This window comes from Pteropus vampyrus, unplaced genomic scaffold (assembly GCF_000151845.1).
Source record: "Pteropus vampyrus isolate Shadow unplaced genomic scaffold, Pvam_2.0 Scaffold185, whole genome shotgun sequence".
Classification (NCBI taxonomy): Eukaryota; Metazoa; Chordata; class Mammalia; order Chiroptera; family Pteropodidae; genus Pteropus; species Pteropus vampyrus.
The window spans coordinates 2469433-2489624 of NW_011888966.1; the positions used below are offsets into that span (position 1 = coordinate 2469433).

The 20192-nt window shown below is 44.8% G+C and overlaps 2 protein-coding genes across 2 annotated transcripts in view; one reads left to right on the forward strand and one right to left on the reverse strand.

Annotated features, from left to right (window-relative positions):
- SLC36A1 (solute carrier family 36 member 1) overlaps positions 1-5013 on the forward strand; it is a 61655-nt gene extending 56642 nt beyond the window's left edge. Inside the window, exon 11 of the mRNA XM_011371245.2 lies at positions 4883-5013. Within this exon, the coding sequence (XP_011369547.1) occupies positions 4883-4884 (2 nt within the window). The 3' untranslated portion in view covers positions 4885-5013. The remainder of the gene's footprint in view (positions 1-4882) is intronic.
- Positions 1-20192, reverse strand: part of FAT2 (FAT atypical cadherin 2) — a 75333-nt gene that overhangs the window by 2777 nt on the left and 52364 nt on the right. The window contains exons 16-23 of the mRNA XM_011371241.1: positions 19555-19692; positions 18798-18941; positions 18294-18491; positions 14179-14989; positions 11182-11327; positions 4543-4984; positions 2357-2510; positions 266-720 (exon numbers count right to left, since the gene is read on the reverse strand). Coding sequence (XP_011369543.1) covers positions 266-720; positions 2357-2510; positions 4543-4984; positions 11182-11327; positions 14179-14989; positions 18294-18491; positions 18798-18941; positions 19555-19692 — 2488 coding nt within the window. The remainder of the gene's footprint in view (positions 1-265; positions 721-2356; positions 2511-4542; positions 4985-11181; positions 11328-14178; positions 14990-18293; positions 18492-18797; positions 18942-19554; positions 19693-20192) is intronic.

A 20192-nucleotide genomic window follows, 5' to 3' on the forward strand; every position in this document is an offset into this window, starting at 1 on the left:
ATGGACATCAAGCCTATGGGTGCCCTGGAATTTGGAGGAGTGGATCATGATGCAGTGGAATGAGCCACAGCCTCTGAGTCCAGAGATGTGACATCTATTCTAGTCCACTAGTGCACCGTGACCTTGAACATATCCATTTACATCCCATATCAAGGGATTAGACTGAATGGTGGCCAAAATCCCTTATGCCTCAGATAATGAAGTACGTAATTCTACCACCCCTTTCCATCAGTCCCTAAGGCTAAGGGCCTCTGGCTGTACTGACCCATTTCCTCTCCTGACCAGGTCCTCTTAATGATGGGCTCATTGTCAGAGCGGGAAGAGACTGCAGCTGGTGGGAGTCTGGGAGACACACTGCAGACCATTGGCTGCTTAGAGCTGGGTCCAAAAGTGATGAGCTCATTTGGAACCGAGGTCTTGCTGGGCTCCAGTTGGTTCAAGTTGTTGCAGGAGCCGGTGCTCAGGGGGTTGAGCTCAATGACAGGTGTAGCTTGAGTGTCAACACCAATGCTTCTGGCCAAGAGGTCTGGGTCTTCCATGGCCACAGGCTTGTGAGACTTGCAACGGCGGCAGTAGAAGAGAAGCCCAACAGTGCAGACAACGGTGAACAGTAGGGCCACTATGACGATCAGAATTTCCTGCTGTCCCCAGTCCCCCCTTTTGATCTCAGGGGTGACTAGGCACTGTCCTTCTGCACAGCCCCTTGCCTCCTTTTCACACCTGCAGAGACAGAGAAGTAGGCAGGGGGCAGAGTTCCTACATTGCCCTTTCCATGTGCCCCCTACAAAGATATATGGGATGGAGGCCCCTATACTCAAGCCTGCCCTCTCCAATTTTCACCAGAAAAAAAAATTATCAAACATATCAACCTCAGAACTTTCCATCCTCTACCAGTAAGGTATGGGACTCAGCTACACCCTCATTCATGACCGTGTGGATCTGGGCTCTGAGCCTGTCAATTATTTCCACCCATGAGATCTAGGCAGTGGATATACTCTGTACCAATAAATAGTCTGTACCAATGCATATACAGTGATAGAGGCAGCCAACATACCCAGCTGTCCTCTAGAAATAATGTCAGGGATCCAGATACAAGTCAGCAGTACCCAGCAATGGCGACTGGGCATCACCAGCAGGTCACAGGAACCCAGCATAGCCCTGCGCAGACTTTACATAGAGCAGATTTCTCAGAGAGCACCTAGAACCCTATGACCTCTCAGGTGACCTTCAGCTTAGTGTCCCATGGCGTAAGGCTCTTAGGATACTTCTATGGCCAGCTTTATCCACTTTTGAAAAGATTTTGGGAAAGGCTCTCTCCATCCCACTAGAGTCTAAAACATCTCCCAGTGTCTGAAATTTCATCACCAATAGTTTGTCCTTTGGGGTTTAACGTTGTCCTCCCCAAGTTCCTCTTTTAAAATGCAAACACTGTTTTAGCCAGGAAGTGTCCTCCCAACACATCTACTGAATGGAGAGCATTGCATACTGCAGAGCAGTTGGTGCAGTGGGGCCGGAAATGCCAGTTGTGGAGAGAAAGGGCTTGGGTCATAAACACAGGGGAATCTTTGGTAAGCCCTTTCCATCTCTGGGCCTCAGTTTCCCCACTTGTAAAAGGAGTGGGTGGACAATATTGTTGACTCTCTCATGCACATACTGATAGCAAGAGGCTCCCTTGGGAGCTTGTAAAAAAAGAGAATCCCAGGCCTCATTCCTTGGAGATTCCCAGTTAGTTGGTTTAGGAATCTATATATTTTTCACCAGTCTCCCTCGTGATTTTTTAAAGGCTTGCAGGTTGGAGAGCCATAAAACCAGGTAATTGTCAAAGCTCCTCGACATTTAGAGTTCAAGAGATAATTCGCCTCACCTTGCAACTCCCACCCACCACCAGACCAGCATAATATGAGGCACAGGTAGCTTGCAGTGGGATTCAAGACCCACATCAGTGCCTGTACCAAGCGGTCATCATCCCCAGGTTGCTTTCTGGGAAGTCAGAGTGCAGAGTAAGAGAATAAGAACTTTAGCTATTTTCTGACTTTAACCAAGATCAGAACCACCTGAGGAGTTGATTAGAAGCAGATTCCTAGGCCCTAGCCTGGGGAATCTGACTTGGTAGGTTCAGAATAGGGCTTGGGAAATCTGGTTTACTAAGAAGCACCTCCCTCTCCCAGAGTGTTCTAATGCAAGTCGTGGGAGGAAGAAGCCTTGACACATGGAAAAGGCTGAGAAGCCAGGTCTCAGCGCACTCAGCCCCTTGCCTCCCATTGGCCTCTTTAGGGGTCAGAGTGTAGAGGTCATTCCCTAATGGTGTCAAACCCAGAGTGAGGAGCCAATGTCAAGTGGATTCTCCTGTGTTTACCTGTCTCCTGTGTAAGGGTGAGGGCATTTACAGGATGTTCCTTCAGGGGAGGAGATGCAAGTTCCACCTTCCAGGCAGGGTGTCAAAGTGCAGTTCCCCCTTCTTTGTTCACAGTGCTTCCCAGAGAACTGTGGGGGGCACTTGCAGACATAGCCTGGAGAAGAGAAGGGAGGAGAGAGCATATTGGCCTAGCAGTCAGGCAGCCCAGGCTGAGAGGCCTTCCAGGATGAAGGGAGACCTCAGGGTATTTGCAGATACATGTGTTCACACTTATTTACTGAGTGCCAGTAAATTCTAGACTTATTCAGTGCTAGTCACTGTTCCAAGAACCTTCATGGATGAGCTCATTTGATCCTCATGACCATTCTGAGGTTGGTTACTGTTTTCATCCTCATCAAGGGACAGATACAATTTCATGGCAGGTGAGGAGATGAGGCACAGAGAATGTATGACATTTGCTCATAGTAATATAGCCAGTAAATGGCAAAGTTGGGATTCAAACCTAGACAGATATATAATGTCAGTATATTAGTAATAATCATAAAAATTAGTTTTATTGATGAGAAGTGTTGGGAGAGGTTTCCTGGAGGAGGTGATATTTCAGTTGAGACTGGAAAGATGAGTAAAAAGTAGCCAGGAAAAAAGATAGAAGGGCCAAGAGGAAGCATTTCAGGCAGAGAAGAATGTATACCAAGGCTTGGAGGAGAGGGTGTGACAAGTCCCATGAACTAAGAAGATGCCAGGGTTGGGGAGCCTGCTAAAAAGAGGGGAGTGGGAGATGCAGGGCTGAGGGATGCGAGGGACCAGGGCATTGGGACTCAGTCCAAACAGCTGGCGGAAGCCACTGCAAAGTTCCAAGCAGGAAAGTGATGTACTCAGATCTGCATTATATAAAGATCACTCTGGTGCCCCTCTGAGAAGGTGCAGGTGGAGGGTAAGAAGCAGGAGAAGGGAGGTAGCCGGTGTAGTAGAAAAGGTGTGAGATGACAGGGGCTTGAATCAGCGATGGCAGTGGGGACAGAGAGAAGTAATGGACTCCTTGGATATTTTGCAGGTGGAAATGACAGTGCTATTAGCCAGACAAAGATTAGAAAATGGGATAATGACAACTGTTGACTGGGATGCAGGAACCTCATAAACTGCTGGTGGAAGTATAGACTGCTGCGGCCATGCTAGAGGGCAATTTGACCCTATTTAGTCAAAATAATTATTTGCATACTCTGGGTATGTGAATTCCCTCCGCGTGTGCCTGTGTGTGTGTGTGTGTGTGTGTGTGTGTGTGTGCGCGCGCGCGCACGCATGTGCAGTTCTCACACAGGTGCATATATAAGAAGACATATATGAGAGTGCTCACTGCAGCTTTGTTGTTAGAGATGAGACTTTGAAGCCACTAGCGTTTCCATTGCTGAGAGAGTGGAGAGGAATGATGTACATACAAGCACACCTTAGAGTATTGAGCCACAGTTAAAAACAATGAATTAGAATTGCTTGTGACAGCATGGACAGAGAAGTGTAAAAGATTATATATCACTTATAAAAATTAGAAGTCGAAGCATGTGAAAAACAGTCATATATGTTTTGCAAGAACTCATTTAAAAACTTTAAATGTTAACCTATGGGTTTAGGGAAGAAGGATGGCAGCAGAACATAGATTAAAGAGGAATAAGAAAGAGAAACTTTTCACAGACCAATGATGATACTAAGATGTGTGATGAATGCAAACTTCTACACCAGAGGTCCGCATTTGTGCCTTTCCCCAATCCAAAAAAAAAGTAGAAAGGAAGTTCTTATTGGGGAAGAATGAAGACTCCTGGCTTCCCCTAGTATAGACCTAGCAGATCCCAACACGTATTCACCCAGGAGAAAAGAGAGGGACGTTTGGAATCAGGAGGCAGATTGCTTCACTGAGATCTGGACCCCGAACATACCCCTCTCACTTAACTGCCATGTGACCTCGAGCAAGTTTCTTTACCTCTCTGGGCTTCCCTTACATAGCCTGGCACTTTCCTGAGCTGTGAAATGGAGCTATTAATGGCTCTCTTCTCTCCCTCCCCCACCCCCATGGGGCTGTGTTGATAGAATATGCTTTGTAAACTCTATAGTGATATATGATTGCTAGTCCAACATGTCATAGTCCTCTGAAGAGCCTCCTGGGATAAACCTTGGTGTCACCCCCTAGCCCTTACCTTTCCCATGGGACTGGGAGCATTTCCCACCATTGAGACATGGGTTCCGGCTGCAGTCATCGCTGTGGAAACAACACTGGGTGAGGGCCTGCCTCTCTAGCAAGCCTGCCACCTTCTTGCCCTGGGCTAGCAGCTCCAGTTCCTCTCCGTTGATCGTGACCGCATCCAGGCAGCCTTCAAAGCCCTGGGAGACATTTGGGAGAGAATGCAGGAGGACAAGGCCACCCAGAAAGAGATCTCTTTTAGGCCTCAGACCCCGGCAGTTCTCTGGGAGCACAAGGGAGTCGTTGCCTGTGCTGTCAACCAACAGATGAATGGAAGTGTCTGTCTCCTTCACTAGAATGGAGTGCCACTCTTGGTCATTCATGTGGAGCCAGGAGGAAAGAGTTCCATAGAAACCACCTGGGCAACGGTATTCCAGTTGGAGCACTCCATCGACCAGCTGCAAAGAAAACCCACATGACCATCAGCAAAGCCAAGAAGCCCTTATAAAAAGCTCTGCTAACAGGCTGCCAGTGCAAAGAATATTAGTTATATTTTCATGGGTGGGAGGTGTAGTGTTTGGTGATCTTCAAGGCTGTTTTAGACATTGTGTTTGTAGAGCATAAAAGCCTTCAAAGTACTTTTCTGTCTGTGGTCTTATTTGGCCCTCTCCATACTCCATGGGATGACATCTCCATTTTACAGATGATGAAACGGGCCCAGAGATGCTTTGCTGTCTTTTGGATTCTTCTTCATAGGACTCTCTAGTGTTCTACATTCCTGAACATGGGCCTTCAAGCATACCAAAAACCCCCCTCTCCCATTCCCTTATTCAACAGTTCAGCAGATGAAGGCAAAAGTAGATATGAAAAACCAGCTGTCTTCTATTCAGCCAGACGTAAGAGAGATTTACAAAAATGTAAAACAATGCCTCTCTTGATTTTGGAAAACGTAATTATTTTTCATAAAAATGTGTTATTTATGTTAACATGTAATGGTTTCTTCTTATTTTTTAATGAATTAACAAATAAAGATTTTGACATTTGTCAGTTTTCTTTTCTAGTACTGAAAATATCATTAGCTAGAACCCATATAAATAAAACTTCCTTGGGATCTTCGATCATTTTTAAGAGAGTAAAAAGTCCTAAAGTCAAGAAGTCTGAGAACCACTGAGTTAAAACATTTTAGTTCACTTCACCCCAAGAAATAGGACTACTTGTGGTCAAATATTTTTCTGGTGACTCTGGGTTGGGTAGAGCTTTCTCTGGGTGAAATTTGAAGATCCAACCCAGTGTTTTTTAGAAGTTAGGCTTTTGTACACCACCTTTCTGATTTTTGCCCTCGTTCAATATTACCTATACTGTTATTTACTTTAAAAGGAAATTTAGTTATATGGTAAGTAAAATTACAGTATAATTTGCCATTAAGAAAAGAGAATGACAAAAATAAGTACAACTCCAAACGTTGTCTTTAAATCACTCCATTGACTTGCCCAGGACCACAAATTCATTGATCCCACCATCTTTTCACTGTCTCTCACCTCCTCGGCAATGTCCTCACTCCTCTCCTTATCCAGCTTAAATCTCGTAGCCAAATTTCTATCCCTCTCTTACTTAGTAGAACTTACTTGGAAAACCCACAAATCTGGTAAAACCCAACTCTCCCCCTGCTTCGTATGAACATGATGGAGCTGAACATGGCTAGAGAGAAACACACAGCCTCGCATATTGTCCCCTCTTTAATTCCATGTGCATGAGTCTCAAATGAGCCCTTCATGCTGCTCGACAATTGTACTATCTTCCTCAGTCCATTCACTCTCCCAGATAACTATTTTTACAGTTTCTCTCTCTTCAGACCCCTATTGCTTCCCTCTCCTTCCTCAATCTCAGCAATCAGATGGGAACTTGCAGGCACACTCACGGTCATCCTGGTGAAAGGCAATCTCTCCACTCAGGTACTAGGTCCCACACCCCCTACTTCCTCAAGGACAAGATTCCACTGACTCCTTTCTCTTTCCTACATCTTTGTTCATTCTCTGCTAGATCATCCCAACAATTGTCATACAAACATTATTGTTCTAATCTTTTTTTAAGTTGATTTGAACCCACTTTTCTTACCAAATATCACTTTTTTTCCTTTGTTCCCCTTTGCAGCAAAATTCCACCCCTGCCCACCACAACACTGACACCACTGGTGTCAGGGTATTCAGTTACCTCTGTGTTGCCAAATCCAATGATTAATATCACTTCTCATCTTATTTGATCTCTCAGCAGCATATCACCCAGTTGATCACTTACTCTTTCCATCTCGAGTCATGTTCTTCACTTGCCTTTCCAGATACAGTTCTCTCTTGGCTTTCCTTCACCATCATTGATTGTTCCTTTTTAGTTGGATCCTCCTCTTTCCCCGACATCTCAGTGTTAGAGTGTCTCAAGGAGGAATGCATGGTCTACTGTCTTTTAAATCTACACTCCTTGGTGTTCTTCATCTCTAGCCTAGACCTTTCTTACAAACACTAGACTTGTTTATCCAGCTGCACTTGGAGAACTAATGGGTATTTCAAACTTACATGTCTGAAACTGAACTTCTAATCTTCCTTCCAAACCTGTTCTATCCATATCCTCTCCAGGTCTGTTGGTGGCAACTCCATCCTTTCTAGTTGCTCAGGCTGAAATCTTACTCCTTGCTTTCTCTCCCAGCCCTCATTCAATTCATCAGGAAATTTTGTTGGCTTTACCATCAAAATCTGTCCAGAATCTGACCTCTTCTTCCAAGTTCCACTGCCATTACCCTTATCTAAACCACTGCTATCTCTCACTTGAATTATTGCTTTTTGGCTGGGTCTCTCTACTTCTATCTTTGTTCCTCTAAGGTCTGTTCTTAACACATTAGCCATGAGGACCCTTTTGCATATATTAAATCTTTACTCGAAACCTTTGAATGTCATCTATATTGCTCAGAATAAAAGCCAAAGTCCTTAAATGGCCTATGAGACCTTTATTAGATGGATATATGCCTTAGTCCCATTATATCTCTGACCTCAACTCTTACTACTACTGTCTCCCTTGCTCACTTCACTCATGCCATATAGATGTCTGAGCTGTTCCTTAAACATGCTAAATGATCTTCTACCAATTAGTATCCTTCTACCTAGAATGCTATTCCCTTAGATGTCTACATAGCTAACTCCTCATCCTTTCAAATTATTGTTCAATTATCACCTCAGTGAAACCTTCCTTGATTACCTTATTTAAAATTCCAACTCCCCACACTCCTTTTTTTATTTTCTTTTAACCTGAAGCACTTAACATGTTCGGACAAACTATAACTTTCTGATTTATTATGTTTATTGTCAATCTACCCCTGTAGCATGAAAGCTCACGGAGGGATTTTTGTCTTATTCACTTATAAGACTCAGGCATCCAGAACAGTGCCTGTCACATAGTAAAAATTTGTTGAATGAATTAAATTCTAACTAGCTGCCGAAGTCTGTTTCTTTTTGTTAAGCTGGGAGATTGGCATGTGTGCTAGAGGTGTTAAAATCAGGAAGGTAAACTGAGACTACCTAGAAGGCATAATCAAGACTGGAAGACCCTTAGAAAGGAAATTCATTTTTCTTCTATGCAATTCCATGTAGCTTAATGCAGATTTCTTCTTATTTTTTAATGAATTAACAAATAAAGATTTTGACATTTGTCAGTTTTCTTTTCTAGTACTGAAAATATCATTAGCTAGAACCCATATAAATAAAACTTCCTTGGGATCTTCGATCATTTTTAAGAGAGTAAAAAGTCCTAAAGTCAAGAAGTCTGAGAACCACTGAGTTAAAACATTTTAGTTCACTTCACCCCAAGAAATAGGACTACTTGTGGTCAAATATTTTTCTGGTGACTCTGGGTTGGGTAGAGCTTTCTCTGGGTGAAATTTGAAGATCCAACCCAGTGTTTTTTAGAAGTTAGGCTTTTGTACACCACCTTTCTGATTTTTGCCCTCGTTCAATATTACCTATACTGTTATTTACTTTAAAAGGAAATTTAGTTATATGGTAAGTAAAATTACAGTATAATTTGCCATTAAGAAAAGAGAATGACAAAAATAAGTACAACTCCAAACGTTGTCTTTAAATCACTCCATTGACTTGCCCAGGACCACAAATTCATTGATCCCACCATCTTTTCACTGTCTCTCACCTCCTCGGCAATGTCCTCACTCCTCTCCTTATCCAGCTTAAATCTCGTAGCCAAATTTCTATCCCTCTCTTACTTAGTAGAACTTACTTGGAAAACCCACAAATCTGGTAAAACCCAACTCTCCCCCTGCTTCGTATGAACATGATGGAGCTGAACATGGCTAGAGAGAAACACACAGCCTCGCATATTGTCCCCTCTTTAATTCCATGTGCATGAGTCTCAAATGAGCCCTTCATGCTGCTCGACAATTGTACTATCTTCCTCAGTCCATTCACTCTCCCAGATAACTATTTTTACAGTTTCTCTCTCTTCAGACCCCTATTGCTTCCCTCTCCTTCCTCAATCTCAGCAATCAGATGGGAACTTGCAGGCACACTCACGGTCATCCTGGTGAAAGGCAATCTCTCCACTCAGGTACTAGGTCCCACACCCCCTACTTCCTCAAGGACAAGATTCCACTGACTCCTTTCTCTTTCCTACATCTTTGTTCATTCTCTGCTAGATCATCCCAACAATTGTCATACAAACATTATTGTTCTAATCTTTTTTTAAGTTGATTTGAACCCACTTTTCTTACCAAATATCACTTTTTTTCCTTTGTTCCCCTTTGCAGCAAAATTCCACCCCTGCCCACCACAACACTGACACCACTGGTGTCAGGGTATTCAGTTACCTCTGTGTTGCCAAATCCAATGATTAATATCACTTCTCATCTTATTTGATCTCTCAGCAGCATATCACCCAGTTGATCACTTACTCTTTCCATCTCGAGTCATGTTCTTCACTTGCCTTTCCAGATACAGTTCTCTCTTGGCTTTCCTTCACCATCATTGATTGTTCCTTTTTAGTTGGATCCTCCTCTTTCCCCGACATCTCAGTGTTAGAGTGTCTCAAGGAGGAATGCATGGTCTACTGTCTTTTAAATCTACACTCCTTGGTGTTCTTCATCTCTAGCCTAGACCTTTCTTACAAACACTAGACTTGTTTATCCAGCTGCACTTGGAGAACTAATGGGTATTTCAAACTTACATGTCTGAAACTGAACTTCTAATCTTCCTTCCAAACCTGTTCTATCCATATCCTTCTCCAGGTCTGTTGGTGGCAACTCCATCCTTTCTAGTTGCTCAGGCTGAAATCTTACTCCTTGCTTTCTCTCCCAGCCCTCATTCAATTCATCAGGAAATTTTGTTGGCTTTACCATCAAAATCTGTCCAGAATCTGACCTCTTCTTCCAAGTTCCACTGCCATTACCCTTATCTAAACCACTGCTATCTCTCACTTGAATTATTGCTTTTTGGCTGGGTCTCTCTACTTCTATCTTTGTTCCTCTAAGGTCTGTTCTTAACACATTAGCTATGAGGACCCTTTTGCATATATTAAATCTTTACTCGAAACCTTTGAATGTCATCTATATTGCTCAGAATAAAAGCCAAAGTCCTTAAATGGCCTATGAGACCTTTATTAGATGGATATATGCCTTAGTCCCATTATATCTCTGACCTCAACTCTTACTACTACTGTCTCCCTTGCTCACTTCACTCATGCCATATAGATGTCTGAGCTGTTCCTTAAACATGCTAAGTGATCTTCTACCAATTAGTATCCTTCTACCTAGAATGCTATTCCCTTAGATGTCTACATAGCTAACTCCTCATCCTTTCAAATTATTGTTCAATTATCACCTCAGTGAAACCTTCCTTGATTACCTTATTTAAAATTCCAACTCCCCACACTCCTTTTTTTATTTTCTTTTAACCCGAAGCACTTAACATGTTCGGACAAACTATAACTTACTGATTTATTATGTTTATTGTCAATCTACCCCTGTAGCATGAAAGCTCACGGAGGGATTTTTGTCTTATTCACTTATGAGACTCAGGCATCCAGAACAGTGCCTGTCACATAGTAAAAATTTGTTGAATGAATTAAATTCTAACTAGCTGCCGAAGTCTGTTTCTTTTTGTTAAGCTGGGAGATTGGCATGTGTGCTAGAGGTGTTAAAATCAGGAAGGTAAACTGAGACTACCTAGAAGGCATAATCAAGACTGGAAGACCCTTAGAAAGGAAATTCATTTTTCTTCTATGCAATTCCATGTAGCTTAATGCAGAGTTTGTCACCTTGAGCACTCCTATGGTAGCCTGCCTCCCCCTCTTTGGAAGCAAAAGTAATAAAAGCACCAGGGGTAGGTGGCTTTACCCATTTCTTTCTATCTTTAGAGATTCTCTCTTATCCTACAGAATAGACTAACCTCTGTTGTTGTACTTAGACATATGTCTTTAAGTAGAATGGCTTTGGCCATCATGACTGGACAGTCTTGTATCCTAACCTGGTAGTCACACCGAGCATCCCTGAAAACCATGCAAAGATCTCTTTGTACAAATTGGCCTTCCTGGCCATGCTTACGCTGCCCCCACCTCCCTAGCCTAGTACACTCACATGAAATCTCTCAGGCGGGCAGTGCCTTACCTTCAGGGAGATACACACTGTCCCATTGCTGAACAGGAGAATGGCCTGTGACTGGAGTGTTTTCAGATGGAAATGGATGTGCCATTTCTGAGCCTCTGGGAGACTGTACCTCCCGAAGCTCTGACCGCTGAACCTTGTGGCAGTACCTGTGAAAGCAACCAGAGGTGTCACCTCCATGTGAAGTGGTTCCCACAGAGCCCTCGAGCTAACTTTGTCTCATTGCCAACCCTTGGGTGGCAAGCAGAGTCATTGCTCATTTTATAGATGAAGAAATGAGGCAGGGGGGTTACTCGTCCAGGGTCCTACAGCTAGACAGATCATCACCCTGCACACCTTCCTTTGGCCCCAGGGACCCTTGTCTTGGGTCCCAGCCAGGGTCAGGAAATATGAGCTCAAGCCATTAAAATAGCAGGATTCGAGCCAGAAATGTAACCAGTTAAATGTGTCGAAATCAAAATTTCTATCCTACATAGTTTCCATGTTATTTCTGACATTTGGGGAAAAAGGAGGTAGAATTGGAGAGGATTTTGCGCATAGGTGTGATTTCAGGAACACTACAAGTATTTTTTGCCTTAAGAAAGCTCCTTCATTGTTAGGAGTGTAATCACTTGAGTAAGCACTTCCCAAGTGAAAAGCTGCTGAGAGGCCAAGCGACAGTCCATGATAAAAAGAAGGGGTAGTGATAGATCATGTGGCTAAAACTTCGGTAGAGCCCTGCCCTCTAACCCCTGCAGAGCTGCTAATGTGCAGATGCATAAGGAGGTGGAGACTTATTTGAACATGGAACCCTCTTCTGTGGACCACCTATTCACAGTAGTGGAAATAGCGTTCTGTGGAACCCACTTTGGGAAATGCTATGTTATATTAAGCATTGCCCTCCCCAGATTTTTAAATTTTCACTCTCTCCAGAAGTGAGTTCAGCTGTTAAATTTCTGGGAATAAGCTCATAGTTGCCAGAGGGAGGGATCAGTGGTACAGGCCCCAGAGACCTAGGGGAGAGGAATTGTTGAAGAGAGGGAACAAGGCCAAAAGGAAGAGAAAAAATAACCAGAAAGCCTGAGGCACGTGGGATTCTAAAATCCTAAGAGGCTGTCATGCCATAGGTCTAATACTTTCTGATGCTGGCGATTCCATTGTAGTAGCTCGTTATTGGATGGGATATTTAAGGTGATCTAGATTGGAATTCCCAAACCTAGCTGAATATCAAGATCATCTGGAGAATCTTAAAATACAAAATGTGAGGCTCTACCCTCAGCTAGTATGACTCAGTAATTCTGCTGGCACATGGGATCTGTAATTTCAAGCTCTCCTCATGATGGCTGTAGTGACTGAAAGAGAGCCCAAGAGACGTTTCTCAGCTGCTAGTCATGTTCTGATTCTTGATCTAGGTTCTGGTTACACCAGAGTTTTTAGTTTGTGAAAACTTGAGCTATACACTTATGATAGATGGATATCTCTGCGTGTCATATTTCACTAAAACATTTTTAAAAAAACAAAACCAAACTTTTTTCCGAAGTGATTCTGGTGATTGGTGAGCCAGCCAGTCCATCTAGTGTTTCTCTAAGTGCAGCCCTTGGACCACCTGCTTCAGAATTGCCTGAGGTGCTGGTTAAAAATGCCAACCAACTCCAGGTCTCACCCAAGGCAAGTGACACTCAGGAGCAGATCTTCTTAAGAACACATTCTCCTGGTGATTTTGCACAATCTTGAATTTTAGAAACTGCTACCCAATGCCAGGTGGTGGAGAGAGAACCTTCAGCTATCACAGCTGTGCCTGCAGCCAACTCCAGGGCAAGAGACACGAGAAGGAAAACCCCACCCCGACAAGAATAGCTCACCCAGCCTAAATCCTGGGTCTCCCCTGCTTCCCCTAGCTCCCCAGAAAGTCCACAAATCCGAGAATCTCCCTAATGCGAACCCGGTAGACCCTTAAAGGGTAGGCCATGCCAGGCAGGGGGCGATGGTGAGCTGGGGGTGAGGCCATTCTCTTTTTGCCCACGCTCATGAGCTGGTCCAGTGCATTGGTCTTAATGCCAGGGGTGCTGGGGTGAATCCTGTCAGAAAACTGAGCTCCCGAAGAGCTTGGCGAAGTCTTTAGAGTAGGATGCACAGGTATTTGAATAATCAGCCCTTCATTGGAGTCCGTACAGTTTTAGGCACAATACATTATAACCCTCATACCTCAGTTTCAACTGTAGATGGAGCTATGACCCTGCTTCGTAGAGTTGTGGTGAAAATGAGTTTAGGTAACATACACAGAGCCTGGCACATAGCAGAGTCCTTATAGCAGCAACTCCTACCATATAAATGACAGCCACCAATGATGGGGTGCTTAGGGCAGCCATGGGTTAAGTGCTTTTATATCCATTAAGTGATTTACTCCCCAAACCAACTCAAGGAAGCAGATAATAATATTTTCATTATTTTATGGGTGAGAAACTAAGCCCAGAGGATTTTAATAACCCACCCGTGGATACAGCTAGTAAGTAGTAGAGCTGGGGTTTAAACCTGAGCTGTCTAGTCTAAACCTTAAAGTTATAACCAGCAGGCTATAGTAAAAATAGTGGAGTGTTAATACTACTTGTTTATTAACCACTTTCTATATCAGGCACTTTACTAAGCAAGCACTTGATATTTAATACTCATTTAATCCCTACAACAGTCCAAAGGCACAGAGAGGTTAAATAATTTTCTTAAGGTCATGTGACTAGCAAGTGGTAGAGCTGAGATTTGAACCCAGGCAGCTCTTAGCCATGATGCTAAACAGCCTGTTGTATTCTTCCCATTATTTTCAAAATTCTAAAAAGTAGCAGGAATAGAGTGCTATCCTGTGACTAGATTTTGCGAGGCCACACCTGCCCCATGGTGGTCCCTGGCCATTAGCACTGTTAAAACGTCCCTCTGACTACCCCACAGAGCCTCCCTGGAGCTCCATCCCCACAGTCTGGCTGGCCACGCCTTCAGTGCGGATTGTCCTAGGGAAGGCCCGTTGCTCACCATTGCAGGAGCAGTTCCTCTCCAGGCGGTGCCGCGGCGTTAGGATGCTGAGCCTGGCTGTGCTGTAGGTGGGTCCGACCCTGGGGCCCAAGTGCACTGTTTCTTGGCAGATTTGACCCTGGCAGCTTGGCCCCTGGCAAGGCACCCCAGGCATGGCTGACCTCATCTGAATTCCCACCGAGTGCTCCATCTCCTTGGCTGAGTGAGTGATGATGGTTGCCAGCTCCTGCAGCTTGCGGAAGGTCCCAGAATGCCCCTCAAAGACCAGGAGCACGTCCACCCCAGCCATGGCCTCTGCAGGCTGAAGGCTGGCCAGGTGGATGTTGGCTCGTTTGATGTCCAGCTTGTTGCTGAGGAACCTCTGCAAGTTCCTCCAGTGGTCACTCACCAGCTCCTCTGGGGTGAGCTGGTGGAAGCCCATCCACATGCTCTGCTGCAGAGCCTCCTGCCCCACGTGCCACACATGGACGTGGACCCCAGCAGTGGTTGTGAAGGTCCCATCGCTGACTGTGACGTTGAACATGTACCGGCCACGAGGCAGGCCCTGGACAGTGATAATCTTGCCATCAGAAGCGCCCACTGAGAAGAGCCTGCCCAGCGTCTCCTCTCCTGCCAAGCTGTAGGTTAGCGAGTCCTGCGGGTCTCGGTCTGTAGCATGGATTTTGCCCACCATGCCACCCTGGAACTCCTCCTCCCCGATGGTGATGAAGATCTCCAGTGGGAGGGCGGATGGCGGGTAGTGGCTCTGCTCTGTGACATGGACTCTGACCGACGTGGAAGATGAGAGGGGAGGGATGCCACTGTCTGACACCTGTGGGCACGATAAGCACTGCATTACCATGGGGATGAGCTGTCTGCGGCCCAGATGAGGCTGGGTCTCCTTGGGGAGCCACAGCTTACTGCTTGAGGGCAGGCTCAACATGTTGCCACATTCGAAAGAGAAAATAGTAACTCCAAAAGCACTCAAGGTTTTGAGGAGGGTGGTACATTTCGTACCACATGGTAAAACTTAACTCCATTTCCTCATTTCACACCTCTGAGCCTTTCCCTAAATCCCTCCAGCCACACGATCGGGCCTCCTTCCTCTGGAACTTCTCTCATTCTCTCTTTTCTTAAGTGAGTCATCGAATGTCTCATCAATTTCAGTGTGTGTCCTACATGATACCTGTCAATCTTCGGGACTTCCTTTTACCCTGTGATTGGGCTCATGGTGGGGTGGGAATGTCTTCTTCAGCTCAGCCAACAAATATTTATTGAGTGCCTTCTACAGCCAGGCCCTCTACTATGATCAAGAGAAAAGAGACAATACATACGTTGCTAAATAAACCAGAGAATGTCAGACTTGGATAAAGTGCTGTGAAGGAAATAATGAGAATGATGTGACAGAAAGATCTGAAGAGTGACAGACCTAACTTAGATCAGGTGGGAAGGGAGCCTCTGAGGAGCTAACCCATGAGCTGAGTCCTGAGGGATGAGAAGAGGTGAGGACGAGAGGTGACTAACAAGGAACAGCCTTTGGGTGGCAAAGAATGTGGTGTGCTCAACAAAACAGGAAGGGGACACTGTTTCCTGGAGGAGTGGGCAGAGTAAAGGACCAGAGGTGAGGGAGAGGGAAGCAGGGACCCCATCACTGATGGGCTGAGGAGCAGAAGGTTGCATTTTATGTCAGAGCCACAAAAAGCCATTGAGGGTTTTCAGCAAAGCAGTGACGTGACCTCATTTAAGCAGGGAGAAGAATGTAAATAAAAAATTTGTTTTTCTTTCACGTTTTACCAAGCTGTCTCTGCAACTTTCTGCCAAGACTTAGCAAAGACAAAGCTTTTCTTTTTCTCCTCAGCGACGTTGTCGCTTCCTCAGCTGTCAACAAAAGTCTCCACAATTTTCCTGACAGTAATATCTTGTTCACGTGTATCCCAACGCTTTGGGTGGGTGAACAAGTTGTAAAATTACACCTACTACTGGGAATTGTGCATAACCCTAGTGAAATATCAAGAGCAACAACAAAAATTAATACTACTACTAAGTATAATATATAACTAACGTTACTGAGTACTAACTGTGTACTTTAAATGCATGATCATAGTTTGTCCTTCTTATGAGATAGGTACCATAAGTCCCCCATTTTACAAAAGATATAACTGAGGCTCAAAGTGGTTATGTAACTTGCCCAAGGTCATTCAGCAGAATCTGAACTCCTACCTGTGTCCAGAGCCTGTTTCTTTGCTGTCTTATACTACCTCCTAGTGAACAGAAATGGAAATGCAGGATAAATGAAAGAAATGGTAATGATGGCAATAGTTACTGATTGTCTGGGCTAGGATACAGAGGTCAGGAAGCTGTTTTCTCTCATCTCACCCTAGGCAATCACATCCATGCCTTTGGCTTTGAGGACCCTCTACATTAACCCACACCTGTCCCTCAGTCTGCAAACGCTCACTCCCAACTACCTAGTACACACCTCCACTTAGATATCTCATGGACACCAGAAAGGTAACATGTGCAAAACAGAGCCTTCCTTTTACCCCATAGACCTGTCCTTCTCCCAACCCCACAGACTTTCCAGTCTCATAAATAGCTCAACCACCCAGTCTTCACTGGAGCCAGGAACTTGGGAATCATCCCTGATTCTCTTTTCTCTCTCTCACCATATCCAACCCATCACCAACTCGTGTTTATTTCCACGTAAAAGTTGTCCCAAATCTATCCACTTCTTGCATCATTACCATCACCTGAAGGTCTCAGCACAGCTATTCCCAGTTTAGGTGACTTCTCATTGTTATCCCTCAGCAACTCTTGCCCCATTCATTCACGCTCTCTAGACCTTCAAAAAGGATCCCCTGAAACACAGGAAGGGTCACATCCCTTCAACCACTTCTCATTGCACTTGGATTAGAATATAAAAGTATTACCAGTCTTATAATTAGGATGACTATACTTGGTTTCCCCAAGACAGTCTTGATTTTCATCTGGGTGGATCAGTTATCACCAGTTAACTATTTTTAGTTCCTCTTTCACTCTCAAGAATATCACAGTTTGGACCTCAAATAAGATGGTCACCCAAGCTATGAGGCCTCCATGATCTGCCCAGCTCATCTCTTCAGCGTTATTCTCACCATTGCTCACTATGCTCTGACCATGTTGGCCACATCTCAGGTCACTTCAAGCTCTTTCCCAACTCTGGACTTTGGCTCATCTTGTTCTTCTGGCCTGTGACACTCTCCTACCCATTTTTCTCATGGCTGGCTCCTTAGATCTCAGTTCAAAATACCCCCTCTCCATGAAGACTGCCACCTCTGAATATGTATCTCTCCTCTCTTTATCTGTTTATTGTTTATCTCTGTAATTAGAATCGAAAGCCCATGAGGACAAGAACCATCCCCTTCTATCCCTCTGCTATATTGCTAGAAGCTAGCATAGGGCTTAGCATATGACAGATGCTCAACAATTTGTTGAAAAGCTGAATAAATGAATGACTAGCTGGCTGGCTGAATAGATGAATACATCATCCTGAGCCCAGAGAAGTTCACAGAATAGCAGGCTTCACTAGACTTGAGGTTTAGGAAAAGGATTTGGGGGGAATGAAAGGAGAAATGTTTGACCACTATCTTGGCCACTTTCATTGGGCAATTCTCATACAATCTGTAACAGTACCACTGTAATCCCCTACACACACACACACACACACACACACACACACACACACACACACACGTTCTCTCATTTGGCCCCACACCAATTCTCTAGGGTAGGTCTTTAACAAGGCCTGAGGTTCATGGAGCTATTCTGACCAGCTTGAGGAGTTAGAGCCAGGGAGAAGAATTAAGAGCAGGGCAGGAATGAAGAGTTTGGGTTCTGGGGTCAGAGTGCTTGGGTTTGAAGCAACCCACCTCAGCCAGTCATTCAATGTGCCTCAGGTATCACATCAGTAAAATGAGGGTGTTAACTGTACCTGCCCTAAAGCATGTTGTGAGGATTTAATGCAGTGATGCATGTTTATCACTTAGCCCAGTGCCTGGCACATAGTAAGAGCTCTAATAATAGATGCACTAGTAGTGCTTTTGCCCACACATATACTGTCCCCATGGTCACCACCAGTGGCCCAACTCAGTTCTCACCTCAATCTGAAGTTGATACCATTCCTGGACTCTCTTGCTCAGGCCCACGGTAGTCACCAGCCATCCATCTGGGGTCACACGGAAGGCAGAACCATCGTTCCCTTTGGTGATTTGAAATGCGTAAGGAGGGCCATTCTCTGGGGAGTCTGGGTCATTCAGGATCAGCTGCAGGACTTTGCTGCCAATGGGGGAGTTCTCCTGAGACCAAGAGTGACAGGAAATCAAAGAGCAAAATGAGTCCCAGTTCTTCCCATCACATCTTTTTGGACCCCCTTCTGTGGGATGAGTCCTTAGCACTCTGGCTGCTCCCAGGACAAGCCTTCACCTTGAGCTGTCATTCATTCATTCTGTCTGCCTGTGAGTTAGTTGTTGCCTTTGTCAGTCTAGTTGAGTGCAAGGTCACAGCCACTGTTCAGGTGGACTAATACCAGTGGTGAGCACCCTCCACTAGGAAGGAAATGAAAGAAGGGTGGGTTCATGATGCCTTTGGAAGCTCAAGCATACCTGGACAGAGGTGCTGTAGTTGAGCTGGAAGAATCTCGGTGGGTTATCATTGACGTCAACCACTTGGATAGCGATGTCTATGTCTTCATGGAGTGGGGGCCGCCCACTATCTGTGGCTCGGAGCCTCAGAGAATAGCTAGAAGTCTATAGCAAGATGCCCAGTGGAGAGTTAGCAACAAGACTCCTCAATTCTGTACCCTAGCTCATCACTAATGTTTTCAGAAAAATAAGATGGAGACACTCTCCTATGCCCACCCTCATTGCCCAACCATAGCATTTTAGGGCCCAGGTTCTGGAGTCAAACAGAAATAGATTTGATTTCCAGTTCAGCCATTTACTAACTGCGAGACCATGGGAAAGTGACTAAACTTTTGGGAGGGTGATATCAGGACCTACCTCCTAGGATTATTTTAAGGACCAAATGGCACAATGTATGTTAAGGACTTAGCAAAGCACTTAGCAAAGTTCCTGGCACAGAGCAGGTGCTCAATAACTTGTTATGATGATCTAATGTTCCCTAGTCAGTAGTGAGAAGCTGGCCTGAGCTCCTTTAGGGAAGGTTAAGGATTACTCACCCTCTCTCCTGCCTTTGGCCTCATAGGACACAGAGGTCCCACAGAGAAGACAAGTAGGAGACACTAAAAGCAGGTCTGGAAATGTCAGCATGGAATGTTGACCTCGATTTATCCTCTGGGCCTTCAGTGGGGCTCTATTCTGCTCTGATGAGCTCAGATTGGGCTCCACCCACATGACTCACCTGTTCCCAATCCAGGGCCTTGGCCACCTGTAGCTCTCCCTTCTTGGGGTGGATGTCAAAGTGTCCAAGCTGGTTCCCTCCTACCAGACTGTAGGTGATGGCACTATTTAGGGGCCCATCTTCATCAGTAGCTGACACCTGCAGTAGAAGTGGATGATGATTGTGAATGGAGGAGCAAGCAGGACCAGAAAGGAATCTTGGCCTCTGGGAGTGTAGGAGGCACAGATATGTCCCTGCCACAATGATTGTGGAGTCATTCTTGCCAAAGGGATCTCCTAATTCACATCCTAGTATGGACTTCAATATGTCATGGTTCATTCATTTATCCATTCATTAATTCATTTATTCATTGACTCGTACCGACAGAGTGCTAGGTCCTCTGCTGGGAGGTGAGGAATGTGGCAAAATGAATATGCCCACAGGAAACTTAGTGTCTAATTTTATGGATAATTCTAATCTGGGGGCAAAGTATGATCAGCTTTATGAGAGCATAGGAAATGCAGTGATAAATTCCAGCTGGGGAGATTAAAAAGGATTCATGAAGCCTTGAAAGATAAGGAGGACTTCTGGGAGTGGAGCCCCTGTTCCAGGCAGAGGAAACAATATGAACTCAGAAGTGTGAAAGTACAGAGGACGTC